The sequence below is a fragment of the Eutrigla gurnardus genome, assembly GCF_963514095.1.
Source record: "Eutrigla gurnardus genome assembly, chromosome: 5".
NCBI classification, from domain to species: Eukaryota; Metazoa; Chordata; class Actinopteri; order Perciformes; family Triglidae; genus Eutrigla; species Eutrigla gurnardus.
In genome coordinates, this window is record NC_139919.1 from 21,452,217 (window position 1) to 21,465,583 (window position 13,367).

Sequence of the window (13,367 nt, forward strand, 5' to 3'; positions counted from 1 at the left end):
GTTGGTGGGGATTCAACTTTTGGGCCGGCACCAGGTCTGTGGGGAACCACGCCACTGGAAGATTATGTGAGCCCTAACGCTTCCTTCCTCATGATCCCTGGAGGTGATTTGTGGAGGAAAGCGTGTACAAACGGATTTAAGTTCAAGAGCCAAGGATCAGCTCCGTTTTGACCTGTAAACTCATGGATTCCCTCAGCGTCCCAAGTCCATCCTCTTCGTACTCGGATGACGAGTCCCCCGGTCGCACTCCGGCCCCAGATTCCTCCCGTCACACCTCCCACACCGGTAAACAGAACGGGTTCGGCAGCTTGGGCTACGGGGTCCTGGTGGCCTGGGAACACCTCAGGCCCTTCATCCCCTTCTTCCTCATCAGCTTCATGGTAGTGGTCCTCGTCTACCTGATGCAGGCCATCATCTTCGGGGGGCCCTTCAAGGACCCACACTTCTTCGTGAAGTTCAACGAGCGCTGGCCCAAGCCCACTCCAGACCAAAAAGACCCTCCAGCACCTCAAAAGTTTTTCAGTCCGGTCCGGTCCTCGTCCTTCGAGCAATTCCTGTTTGAGCTGCACAGAGAGAACGAGACAATGTGATGGTTTGATGATTGAAAACTGGAGGAAACATTACTGTGTGGATGTGAGCAACAAGGACCAGAGATTTCACCGGGTTGACCGACTGACACTTTGACTATCTTTATGAGTACATTGTAATTGGTTGTATGTGTTAACCTGCCTGCCCTTTTTACTGCAGGACTAGTTACGGGTTGTAAGACTGGGTGGAAACGTCTTCCAGCAATGTGCTGCTGCGTCAGGTGCTCCTGACTTCAATCAACGTGCTCCAGTCTTTTCCTCCTTGTAAAACATGTAAGACTGGCCCATGATAATATAACAACCTTTTTAATTTGACAGTGCCTGCAACGTACAAGAGTGGACGAATGATGTCCATTCTTTTAAGTACAACATTTACTTTTTAAAGGATGTATTGGCTTTTGTGACTATGGCTCCACTATGGCTCAATCGAACGGAGAGATTGCTATTCTATAAAGACATTAACTAAAGATACCAACTTGATTTGACTTTCAGAATCCTCATATTAGAGGTCACTAAGGGGGTAATTTTGCACAGAGCAAGGACCATGAATTTGCTCAACTATAAACCACTATACGCTACTATAAAGAGACTGTTTTTGCCATGCTGTAGAAAGCATTTGTCCTCTCTCACACTAACTAGATGACACATTGTATAACATGTTAAGATGCCTGTAACACTGTATGTTTACACTAATGCTGGAACAGCGAGGCAGGTATTGACACGTGGATTGGTTGTATAAGATAACATATGGGGATAAAAATAACACCTTGTTAATTTGTTTATTCATATCACGCAGAGGCAGGGTATCCAAGGTCGGCCATTAAAATTGTTTACCCCAAATAAGAACCAGACTGTGGCAGAAGATAATGTTTTATTGTTTCTCAGTATCTCAGCTACGGAGTGTCTTCAGCCACAGCATTTTATAGTGTTTCACCATACTCCATCATGGAAACTAAAAAAGTCCTTGTAGACTTCCAAGGACTTCCACTTTTTTTTTAATAAATATGCTGGGTTTAAATATATGTTACTTTTTCCGAACAGCAGCTTCTGTGACCAGAGGTGACAGTTGTGGTTTAATGTGAAGTATTAAAATGTAGTTTAGCACAAGAGAATTTAACAAACAACCCGAGTATTTAAAGTTGGCTAAGATTAGCCACCATTAGTCATACCAGACCAAGCCATGGCAGCAAATCTTAAGTACAGAACTTAGCAAGGTTTTTTCCCATTCATCATCTTCATTTCTAAAAAGATGAATGTCTTTTTTTCTTCCCTCAAGTGTTTAATGTTTCACATTAGGGACCACTTTAAGTCCACCCAGCTAGATTTATGCAGTGTAGCCCTCCAATGAATTTTACCTCCATTAAAGTTTAAATTAATTCAGGTTCAAACTGCATTACATTTCTTTAAAAGTGATGACAGTTTCTCTTGAAGGTTACTATGGAGGCTCTACATTGTGGTGCTGCTATTGAGAGGTACATTTTTTAAACATTTTATTAAAAATGATTAAAACTCCTCTCTCTCCTTTAACAGCAATAGCCTACAAACTAAAGCCTGTACTGTGATCATAAAGTTGAATAAATACCTTGCTAACAGAAACCAAACATAAAATGTATAGTTTTGGCAAGTCAGTGTTGGAAGAAATATTCAGGTCTTTTGCTTAATTTAAAGCAGCAATACCTCAATGTATCATGCATTCAATATCTCACGTCAGTAGAATTACATTAGCATCAGTATTAGCAAGCATCAAGATATACTTTAAAGTGCCAAATTAAAAGTTATTATCATCATCCGGAATGGCCCAATTAATGTGTACATTACATTATTATTGCTGCTGGTAAAAGTGGGCTATGTTTAATTACTTTTTATACTGCGGGATAGATTAACATGCAATAATGTATCATAGTTTATTAAATTATTTATATTGTCTATTCAAAATGTAAATATGTAACGTATATTGGAACTAAAACTTGAAAAATCTGAATTGTAGTGTTGTAGAAGTATAATGTATCATAAAATACAAATACTCAAGTACAGTACAAGTACCTCACATTTGTAAGCACAGTAACATACAAAGTATTTTTGAGTAAATGTATTAGTTACTTCCCACCACGGGTATCTGGCCACCAAAAGGGGAAATCAAGAGAACACTCTTTTTAAGGCGAAAATGGAAGAAGCAGAAGTGAATTATCTCGTGTCTAATGTCGTGTCTGTACTCTTTGTCTGTTTCTGTGACCCACCGACGAGTGGCGGCTGTGTGGTGGTGACAGGCCCGCCTGCGCGCCCCCTGGTGGCGGAGCGATACACTACAGTGCACACCGTTGCTGCTTGACGACCACGCTGACCCGTGGATGACCTCATCACAACGGACGGGGAAAAAATCTACTGAAAACATTCTGACTGAATAATCTCACTTTGTTTGAATTATAAAACAAAGTAATGCTATGTGTTTGTGAACGGATTTATTGAGCGCATTGAGACGGTGAGTGAAGCCGCTGTCTTATCACCTGCCCGCGTTTATGTGTAACACCGCCGCGGCCAGCAGTGAGAAGGTAGTCCAAACTGCTCATGTTGTACCCAGAAGTTTGCTAGAGTCAGTAATGTTAATGTTCACTCCGTGTTAACCAACGGGTGATCTGCTATGACTAGTCTACACCTTACTCCGGGCGGTTATGTCGTTCCCTGCTAGCTAGCTGGCTGCTAGCTGTCAGCAGTGATGCTAACATGCAGGTGTGCAGATTAGCATGAACTTCTCTTTAATGCACGAGTTTGGGATGAGAGAACTACAATAATAATCTACTCTCATGGAAGAAAGAAATTCTTAATGTAATTTGGAGGGAGCCAATGGGCTCTTTGGGGTCATTGAAGGTGGCTAATATCAGTTAATCAGTATGCAATGTTGGATTAAATGTGCATAATCTAATACTGCTATTACACGGTTCTCTTCCAAAATAGGAATTTAAGCCATAAACCAATTATAAATATAGTTACACTACCAACTCAAGTCATTTTAAATTATAAATACTATAAGGAATTATTATAACAACACTGGCGCTAATATAAATGTGTATGAAATCTTATTACATCTCTTATTTAAACCCTTGACTTGTCATACCCTTTCTTGAGCCTGATGAAGCACTCCCAAAAATGCTAATAAAAGATATTTGAGTTACCACAAACACCTGCATTTTATTGTTTCTGGCTTAAAAGATGCAGTCATGTAGAAAGACGTGTTTTCACCATATACGAACTGTCGTCATCTGATTCACCCTCACTCTGCCTCTCCTCTGAAGCTGATGGGGAGATGTGGTGCTACCACAAACCGGGGTTTCAAGCCCTCCTCCTCGCTGAGCTGCAGAGGCAGCAACAGTGCAGCCAGTTCTGTGACACTCTGCTCAAGACGGAAGGTATTGATACACTGGCCTTCTATGCTGTTTGTGTACTTTTAATCAGTACTCTGTGTCCGAAGTTTCCTTATCGACATACTGTAGTTATCATTACTGACATCTTTCCTCTCCTCCCAGGCTTATCAGTGCCAGCGCACAGTTGTATCCTCTCAGCCATCAGCCCCCACATCTCCTCCACTCTGTCCGCCACTCCCCCGCCCCCTGCAGGACAGAGCCGCCTCTTGGATTTCCGAGCTCTCGGCGCCTGCACCCTCCTCCACATGGCCAGACTGCTGTACTGTGGGGAGATGGCAGGGGAGGGGGAGAAGGAGAAGCAGGAGGCTATTTCTGCTGCGGCCAAGCTGGGAATCCACGGGCTGGTGGAGGTCACCAAAAAAGACCGGAGGAGCGGAAATGAGGTCGGCTGGCACACGGAGGTAGGAGTGCAGACGGAGCCCCTCATGCCTGAGGAGAATGAAGGGAGACCATGCAGGTGCAGGAGAGACGTGACAGATACGAGCGCTCTCCTGTGGAAAGAGACACTATTAGATGGTTTAAAAGACACGTGGACTCAGACAGAGGAGCCGCCAGTAAAAGCTGGTCCCCTTTCTATTCCAGCAGCCTTGTTTGAGACCATTGATATGACTGCTTTCCATAGTTTAGGACAGACTGACTCCCATTGTGTTCCCCTTCAAATTCCCTACATACCCATATCCCTCACCTGCCCACCAGAGGAAAACCAAACACACCAACCTTCATTTCCTCTTGTGAATTCCATGCAAGAATCCACAGCAGCGTGCGCCCTTGTCCCCCCACCCTTGCTTCCTTTTTCCAGCCCAGCAACCCCGTGTGCTGCTGACCTTCGGAGCTGGAGGGCTGACCCTCAAGGAGCAGCCAGAGATGTCACAGCAGCAGAAGAATGGGAGGGCAAGCAGTTAGAGCAGTTTCAAGGCAACATCCCAGGATACATCAGCTACTTCCTCAAACCGACCAAGGAGGGCGGCTCTGGCAGGGGCAGAGCAAGGAGGAGGCGGGGAACAGGAGGTGCCAGGCGTGCTGGGACAGCTGAGAGACGAGCCAGGAGACCACAAGCAAGAGCACCAGGGAGGGGGAGAGGAGGGTTGACACAGACGGTGGATGTGCAGGACGTGGGAGTGAGCAAGCTGCAGAAGTTGTTCCTGCAGAGGTTGGGGCCATCCAGGACGGGTCAGGGAGGAGGAGCTGTGGGCCGCAAGTTGAACCTGAAGACCAGAGAGCTTCTGAAGTCAGCCAAGTCCTGTCAGAGGGGAAGAGGGCGCCGCAAAATGTTGGAGTTCAGCCTGGGTGGAGCCGTGCCGCCGTTCAGCGAGGGAGGAAAAGGGAACATGCAGCATGGAAGGAGGAGTTCAACACAGCAGTTTAACCAGGTGAGAGTGTTGACACAACACTGTCCTATTTGTAACATGAAACTAAACATCTTGAAATACGGTATTTTTGGAGGCACTGGATTATTCACTCCATATACCATATATTGGAACACCCTATGTCTGTGTCCACTTTGAGAAGTTGGTGTCCCTGCAATTAATCCATCGATTAGAAAATATCTTGGGTCCAGCTGTCTGATTGGTTCACTCAAATGTTCTGAGGATAACAGCTCTGGGGCCCGTTTCACAAAGCAGGTTCAACAAACTCTGAACCTAACCCTGAACTCTGAGTTGAACAACTCTGAGATGGGAAACTCGGAGTTTTCAGTTTCAGAACAGTGGTTTTGAATTAGTTCAGTCAACTCTGAGTATGTAAACTCTGAGTTACGCGCGTGCCTGCCGACTCTACAAAGCCATCATCAATGGATCTCCGATACTACGATTCACCATGGCAACCGGGAGAGCGTTATTAGATATTACCGAGTCTTTATGTAGAAAATGAGCTCATCCTGAGAAAGAGGAGCAACGTAACTGCAGCAAAGTAGCGATAGTTGGCGTGGCAGACATTTACTGCCCGATCTAATGTGTATAACTGAATGAAACAGTCTATTGATCTAAAGTTAATAAGTCTTTATTTTCGGCTTTGGAGAGCGACACTGTGGTGTAATGGTTAGCAACGCTGCCTATGGTGCAGGCGACAGCGGTTCGATTCCCGTAGCTCACAAAGTAGCGCAACAAATAAATTATTATTTTTATTGGGTGTAATCCACCCAGGCACAGAAAGAAAGTGGCTTCAGTTGAAAATTAAGCAGAAGAATATTGCGCAAATACGTTGACTAAGGCATATGATTTTAATCAAATTTCACATATTAAACAGTAAATATAAGCAGGTATTTCAACACAGGAATGTACTTAAACATTTCATAAATCTCCCGTTCCCAAAAACACTACCTCCGCAAAGAATCTGGTTGCGGATTATGTCCGCGATATGTTGAAAATGTCGGAGAATATTGTTTAGATAATATCTAATGTGATTGAAAGGAAAGGTAATCAAAATCCTCTCCCGACGCAAAGCTGCTAGAATCACTTTTATTTCCATATCGATTAGGTTGACGATGAAAGGACAGCACATTTTTTTCAGAGTTTGTTCAGATTCCGGAAAAAGGCGGAGACATGTAGGGAGAAACTCAGGGTTTGTTGAAGCAAACCTGCTAGCGAGCAGGTTAGTTTCACGGAGCATGTTACCCGGGTAACTGACTCAGATTTATGCTGAACTGGCTTTGTGAAACCGAAAAACCAGAGTTTCCCTCATCTCAGGGTTAACTAACTCAAGGTTTTCACTAAACCTGCTTTGTGAAACGGACCCCAGTTCAGTGAATAACTTTGTTTCTACTCACTGTAAAAAAAACTAAGAACACTCCTGCATTAATACTATAAATCCTTGTACATCTGTATGTTGATTGTATTAATTGATTCACTTTTCTCCACGGTTACAGGATAGACTTCATGGTGGCGTGGCTCAGACCGCGAGAGCCAAACCAACAACATCAGTTTCCTTCTCGGCCTTCACCCCCTCCTGCCAGCCTTCTCCATCGCTGTTGCCTGCAGCATCGTCCCTCCTCCACAGCACCTCCCCGCCTCCACCTCACGAGGTCCAGCCCGAACACTTAGATCGTCTCCTGGAGGAAGTGATGATGGACCTCGCCATTTTACCGAATAACAACAACAACAGTACTCCACATTCTCAGCCTCCTCTTCCAACCAGTAGCAGCAGTTGTGCCTACGCCTCCTGTGGCAATGCTTTGGCGGAAAACAAACAAAGCGGCCCCACCGCTGGCCTCCTGGAAGCAAGTCCGTGTCTTCTTGGGTCCACACAGGTTGTTGCTATAGCAAGAGAAAGCGGCGGCTCCAACAATGACATGCCGGTTCTCCAGCAGCAAGGCGAGGCAGAGCTGAATGAGATGCTGGACCACTTCCTCCAGTCCTTTGAGCAACACGTTGATAGCTGTACTGCCAGGGAAGAGGTGGAGATGGGTGGTCAGAGCTGCACAGAGGTTAGCCAGCCGTACACTGTCCTGGGCAAATACAGGAAAAAAAGGACCCAGACCTCCAGGACCCCTCATATGCCGAATACAACCGCAGCACGTCCAGCCAGACGCTCTCGAGCAACTCAACTGCAACTGAGTGAGGCGGCTGAAACAGCCCCGAGACGTCCACAGCCACACAGTGCTTCAGCTCGCAGTGCCGCTCCCCCCAAACACGCTGAGGGACCACCGGCGGGGAAAGTCAGCGCACCGGCCAGAAAACGGAAGAAGAGAGGGGAAAAAAAGTATCTGTTGTCACTGGAGAAAAAGCAGGTGAGGGTGAAGAACCCTGTGCAAACGAGTGGCGATAAGGCCCAAGTCATTCAGGACCGGAGAGAAAAGCAGCTGCAGCAGATGCCTGTGGTGAAACTGAAGAGGAGTGACCAGCTGCCAGCCGCGGTTACGCTGCAGAAATGCAGCTGTCTGGAAGTTAAGGTGACAAACATTTCTGACGACTCTCCACTAATGCTTCTGATGATGTCTGCTGTCACCATCAGTCGGGCACAGCGTTAATGATGATTAAATGATAATTCAATAACAGCCACAGAATCTGAACGAAAATGCATCAATCAGTTTGTCTGCTGACACGTATACTTTTCAGAGTCCAAAAGCAAAGAGCGGTTCTTCGTCAGTGAAACGCCGATATGACTGGTGTACAAAGAGTTACCCAATCAGGAGTAGGTTAAAAGGAGCACAGGTGGTAAGTATTCAACTTTTCTACAAGATCCAAGTGTCCTCCAAACATCTGTTCTTCAGAGATGGCATTGACTACTTTTGTAATATTTTCCAATACCTTGAATCATAACCAAATACGTGTAAAAATGAATGATGAGTATAGCCTTGCAGAGCGGGTAGCACTACTGCAGAGTCCTTGTGTTTTATTGTATTGTTCTCTGTTGTTTAATAAGGTTTCATCTGTTTTACAGGACTATTTGCCCTTTCTTGAGAAGTCACTTGAAATTCAACAGCCACCCAAAAGAAAACGCGCCCAACGCAGGCCCAGAAAAAACGGACAACTTCCCAGTTTATCTAATGGTACGAGTTCAATACCACCAATTCAACCTGTGGAGCCCTGCGGCACAGATGAACAGCAAGAGAAAAATCAAAGGGGGCAGGAAGAAGAGTTGACCGTCCAGCCACAGGAGGTAGCAGAGGGACCTGCGATGAGAGGAGAGAAGAGGGCAGCAGAGTCAGAGGAGGTGACAAGTGATGAATCCACTTTGACCAAGAGGGTTTGCTTTGATCAAACGGCTGCGCCGACGTCTGAAACAACCGCCCCGAGCTCTCAGTCGGCAGACTTTCTCTCCGAACCAGCAACCAGAGAGATCGAGGACATTCCACTGACCAGCGTGAGAGATCGTTTACAGAGGAGTGACCGAGAAGAAGAAACAATGTGGATTGAAATCAAACTCCGAGAAACTGAGGAAGGTTTGATGGATGAAGAGATGGAGAGCAGAAGAGATGGGATCGACTCTGAAGGTGACCACTGGCAGGGCAGCGCAGCAGCAAGGTCACTTCCTCTACACTCAGCAAAAGACGTTAGTCCGGGGTCGACAGGAAGCGTGGACGAGGACAAAGACGAGGACGTCGATGTGATCGGCGGTTCCACTCCCGTCCCTGAGCCGGTGATGATCAGCTGGACAGAGTCTTCAGAAGGCGAGGAGGAAGGAGATGAGGACATTGATGTTGTCGGAGAAAAGACGGACTGCACTCCGGTGGTCTTCGCTACTGTGAGTAATCACACTGAGGTGCTCTTACATTAGCATCGGTTTGCTTATTTATTTCCTACATTTCCCAGAAAGCGTGTGTTTTATTTAGCTGGGAATCAACACGGCAGGTGGAGAGAGATCGACACAGATGTGGCATCATCAGTTTTTATTGCGTTCACCTCCATGTGCAATCACTGACAATCACATGAGGGGGTTTGTTTTCCTTTTACTACCAAAGTTTAGGGGGAAAAAAGAGTTGGTTTGATTGACATGATAATGCATAAAGACACTTTAATCAGTAACAATCAGAACTGTGTAGTTTATGTGCAACTATTAAGTTTCGGCTCTTGAAGTGATTCTACAGACAATCATTGTTAAACTGTCAAAGGTGACTGAGATTGTTAATTTTTTTTTTTGTTCTTTGAAGATATTCAGCCATTGATTTTATGTAACTCTTAGTCCAGTAATCCATAATCGGTAAGCAAGTTTCTTTTAACTGTCAAGTGTTGAAAACAACACTAACCGAACAGTTTAAAAAGAAGAAAGAAAATCAGCAATTAAGAATGTTTTATTAGTTGTAATTCTGACTATGAATGTTTTAGTTGTAAATATAATCGATTATGTCAGCTTCTGTTCTGCCACAGTTTGTAAATGTTCCAGGAAAACTCATGTCTTTCTTGTTTTACCGTCAGGTTATGCTTCATAATGTTCCTCGTGGCAATTTTGAGTCTAAGACTCCGATTTCTACAATAAAAAGTCTTCTGTATGTATTGCAGTAGTTCTCTTTGAATCACACAGTCAGAGTGTTACAACTAAAATACGAGTATAATCGTACATTTAAGCATCCCCAGGAAATGTCTGCGTTATTTATTTTTATGCATCTGCACTGGCAACAGTGGTCAGTTGTTTTTGGTTGTTCCTCCATCTGTGCATCTTGAGAGGATTTCTTCAAATTTGGCACAAACATCCACTCGAGAATAAATTAGATTTTGGAGGTCAAGGTCACTGCAACCTCACTTTTTGCCTTAACTCAAGACTCCTTACGGGAAATAAGACAATTCCACAAATGAGTGCGTTTCCTAGCAGCTCTTTGTCATCATATTAGAAACAAAGTGTTGAGTTGAAAGGCAGCAGTAAAAAGTTTGTTTCACTTGGTTCCATTATCAGACTTAATATCAAAACATCAATAGAAATGTATCCAACTACTCCTACTTACATACTTAAGTGTCTATCTAGGTGTCTCGTGGTGCAAAACGAGGGGAAGCCAACCATCACATGCACACTTATAATAAACAAGAAAACATGAAGTGAAAGTGAGTTTTATTAGTTTTCAACCTGTGGTTCAACCCCCTACACACAACATCAAAACACATCTGAGCTGCACCACAGTGCACTGTGGATACTGTGGTGCTGCTGGGGAGCTTTTCCTGGCTGTGGCACCATGTTGGAGCTCCATCCCCTCCCCCTCTGTTCTGGTTCCAGATCGCTGAGGAATCACTCATCGCCCAGCTCAGGTGAGGAGTACAGTGCAGGTGTGTGGTGTGTGAGTCTGTAGGGACCTCTAAACCAAATTAAAAGACACGAGTGTCGGTCATGTCAGCGGTGTGTGTGTGGAGCGTGTATTTCTCTGTGCTTTTAACGGTGCGATATTGTCTCTTATCGCACTCTGACAGCGGCTGTAAATCAGTGAGTGGTGTTGGGGCGGCTGTTGCGGCTCAAGTCAAGAGGAAGGATAGGATTGAAGAGAGAAAGAAATAAAGAGGAAGGGGTTGGGGAGGGGGGGGGGGGTTAGGGGGAGCGAGCGAAGCTGCTCAGTCTCAGCCTGTCTTCCTCTTAGTGCTGGATGCGCCTGATGGACTGGATCTGAGGGGTCTGGCAGTGGGAGCCCCAGTTCCTCCAGTGCTGGTAGTCTCCGCTGTGTCTCTCACACTCCATGATGTACTGCTGGCCCCTGTAGCCAGGGTGCTGGTAGCACACAAAGCTGATGGGAGAAGGAAACAGGTTAACAGCTGCTGTGGATACACCTAGCACACCGCTGGTGTGTCTCCACACAGTCAAATGCACAGTAACTTACGCGCCACACTGCACATGCATGGAGCCAACCTCGGGCATCATCCAGCCCATGGCCTGCAGAGAGGGGTAGTCGTCACAGACCTCCACGCTGCGGCCCATGAAGTTCTCCCTCTCAAAGATGAGCATGCGACTGCTCTGGTGGGACTACGGGGTGGGGGGGAGAAACAGTTCAACGTTGGACTCCTGAGGTAATCGTTGACGGTCACCTGACCAGTGAGAGACGGGATATACTCACGGCACAGTAAATGGGGCGCAGAGACATGAGGCGCTCCACGTGGTAGGAGAGGGATCCGCTGTAAGCGTCCCAGTGGGGGTACTCTCCTCTCTCCAGGATGAACTGCTGGCCCTGGAAGTCATGGTGCTCAAAACCCACCCAGCTTTTCAGAGAGAGATAACGTCAGTCCATCAGTGTACGGCATTACCATCGTATACACTCATTTATAGAATACTAATTTCTATGTTTGATATACTTACGCTCCGCTCTCCACCCTGATGGAGCGGATGTTGTCCAGTCCGCAGTCCTGGATGTTGCAGCACTCGGAGGTGAACTCCAGACACTTGCCCTGGAAATGCTCCTGCTCGAACACAGTCACCTGAGGGAGGAACAGCATAAAGTATCCTCCTTTACCTTTCAGTATCGAGCAGGATTATGCGATGTGTGCTGAAGTGAGTGCGCGTTTACCTTAAAGAAAGGAGCCATGCCCATTCCTGAGTTGACCAGGGGCTGCATCATTGGGGACCTTGTAGTTCTGTACATCTTTACTCCTGAGGGTCAAATGAGGACAGACAAAAGGAAAGTAAGGTCATGTAAAAGGCAAGAAGTTGGGGGGCAAAGCTCTTAAAAGACTAATTTAGACCATAAATGGTTCAATGTAAATAGATGTTGCTATATGTTTATTAGTATTTAACATGATGGTGTTCAATTTCCAAATCCCTATGAATCGTGTCAGAGATGCTGCTGCAACTCATCTCATAAAAATCTCAACTAAAACAAGTGGAGGCCAACAATTGTTAATTGACTTTTTAAAGTGTTTTTTTTTTTCTAAAATGATAGGTGTTGTGCAAGTGTTTCAGAAAGTGCTTTTGGTTTTCAGTGTGTGTGAAGCACCTGGAGTGCACCTGTCTGTCTGTCTGTCTGTCTGTCTGCCTGCCTGTCTGTCTGCCTGTCTGTCTGTCCCTGAGCGGTGTTGAGAGCAGAGTTGCATCCTTACCTAGATTGGCACTTTATTGGAAGAGCTCGAAAGTGGTACGCGCCTACGGCCTGCCTCGCGTAGAGCTTTGCGAGAACCTGGCGCTTCAGTTTTATACCGACAGGTCGGGGGGGGCGCGCACCCCGATGCGCGTACGCGCCTCTGACTCGGCCCACGCGCACCGCCCACTTGGCACGGCGGTAGCGCCGGCAACGAGGCGCGCCCCCGGACTGGACGCTGTTGTCCCGCTCCAGGGGCCAGCTCAGCACATCCCATAGTGCTGCTGGCGCTCGGAAAACAAAGGCGCTCCGGTATGTTCGGACCCCGGTCAGCAGTCCGGCGCGAGAATGTGGGGGATTAACGGTGGAGCAGAGAGGAACCGCTGGGGGGGTTCTGTATATGTATATGTAACAGAGTCAATTATACATAGATACAAAGTTTATAGAGCTATAAGTGTTCACACAATAACATCTCATTGTCACTAAAAGATCTTGGGAGTGCACCTTCAAGGGTGCAGGTACACTTGCACATATACAGATGTGTTTTAGAGATCAGTGGTTCAGTCTGCAGGAACTGCCCTTATGTTTGTTCGCTGAATTAAACAGTTTGGATTGTAATTTTCCCTGTAGTCATATCCCTCATTTATTGAATTCTAAAAGACATCAAACATCCCCAAATAACTGAATAAATCCTATCCTGGTCCCAGATGACACATTTGAGAACATCAGCCCTCAAGTGAAGAAGCATTAAATTCTGATTTATGTATCCCATTTATGTCACTGACATTATGTGGAAACATGTAGCACCGAACATTTCTGGTGAACTTAATTTATCCACCTGATGTGAAAGCTGGAGGATTGAAGCCACATGACAATCACACATGTCTCTGTATGCAATAAAGCCTGTTGAAATGTGCTGGTTTAAGAATAAATCATGTG

The 13,367-nt window shown here is 45.8% G+C and overlaps 2 protein-coding genes across 2 annotated transcripts; one reads left to right on the forward strand and one right to left on the reverse strand.

Moving 5' to 3' along the window:
* Positions 1 to 1,734: 1,734 nt before the first annotated feature.
* On the forward strand, positions 1,735 to 8,016 carry LOC311013866 (uncharacterized protein). Its single transcript, XM_084010138.1, has 3 exons — positions 1,735 to 3,066; positions 3,878 to 5,376; positions 6,870 to 8,016. Exons 2-3 carry the CDS (start codon positions 3,889 to 3,891, stop codon positions 7,968 to 7,970), a joined length of 2,589 nt encoding a protein of 862 aa, XP_083866264.1. The 5' UTR covers positions 1,735 to 3,066; positions 3,878 to 3,888; the 3' UTR covers positions 7,971 to 8,016.
* A 2,376-nt stretch (positions 8,017 to 10,392) lies between these two features.
* On the reverse strand, positions 10,393 to 12,755 carry LOC311013869 (beta-crystallin A1-like). The gene is made up of 6 exons (XM_084010141.1): positions 12,451 to 12,755; positions 11,922 to 12,004; positions 11,714 to 11,832; positions 11,475 to 11,616; positions 11,241 to 11,383; positions 10,393 to 11,147 (listed from the first exon to the last, which is right to left on the reverse strand). Exons 2-6 carry the CDS (start codon positions 11,994 to 11,996, stop codon positions 11,000 to 11,002), a joined length of 627 nt encoding a protein of 208 aa, XP_083866267.1. The 5' UTR covers positions 11,997 to 12,004; positions 12,451 to 12,755; the 3' UTR covers positions 10,393 to 10,999.
* Positions 12,756 to 13,367: the final 612 nt, after the last annotated feature.

Bases quoted from the DNA above. Each gene is read 5' to 3' on its own strand.
- LOC311013869 (XM_084010141.1), bottom strand. From the start codon at position 11,996: ATGTACAGAACTACAAGGTCCCCAATGATGCAGCCCCTGGTCAACTCA. The intron at 11,833-11,921 runs GTAAACGCGCAC...TTCCTCCCTCAG, and splicing joins GCATGGCTCCTTTCTTTAAG to GTGACTGTGTTCGAGCAGGA. The intron at 11,148-11,240 runs GTAAGTTACTGT...TTCTCCCATCAG, and splicing joins ATGCATGTGCAGTGTGGCGC to CTTTGTGTGCTACCAGCACC.
- LOC311013866 (XM_084010138.1), top strand. From the start codon at position 3,889: ATGTGGTGCTACCACAAACCGGGGTTTCAAGCCCTCCTCCTCGCTGAG. The intron at 5,377-6,869 runs GTGAGAGTGTTG...CCACGGTTACAG, and splicing joins CAACACAGCAGTTTAACCAG to GATAGACTTCATGGTGGCGT.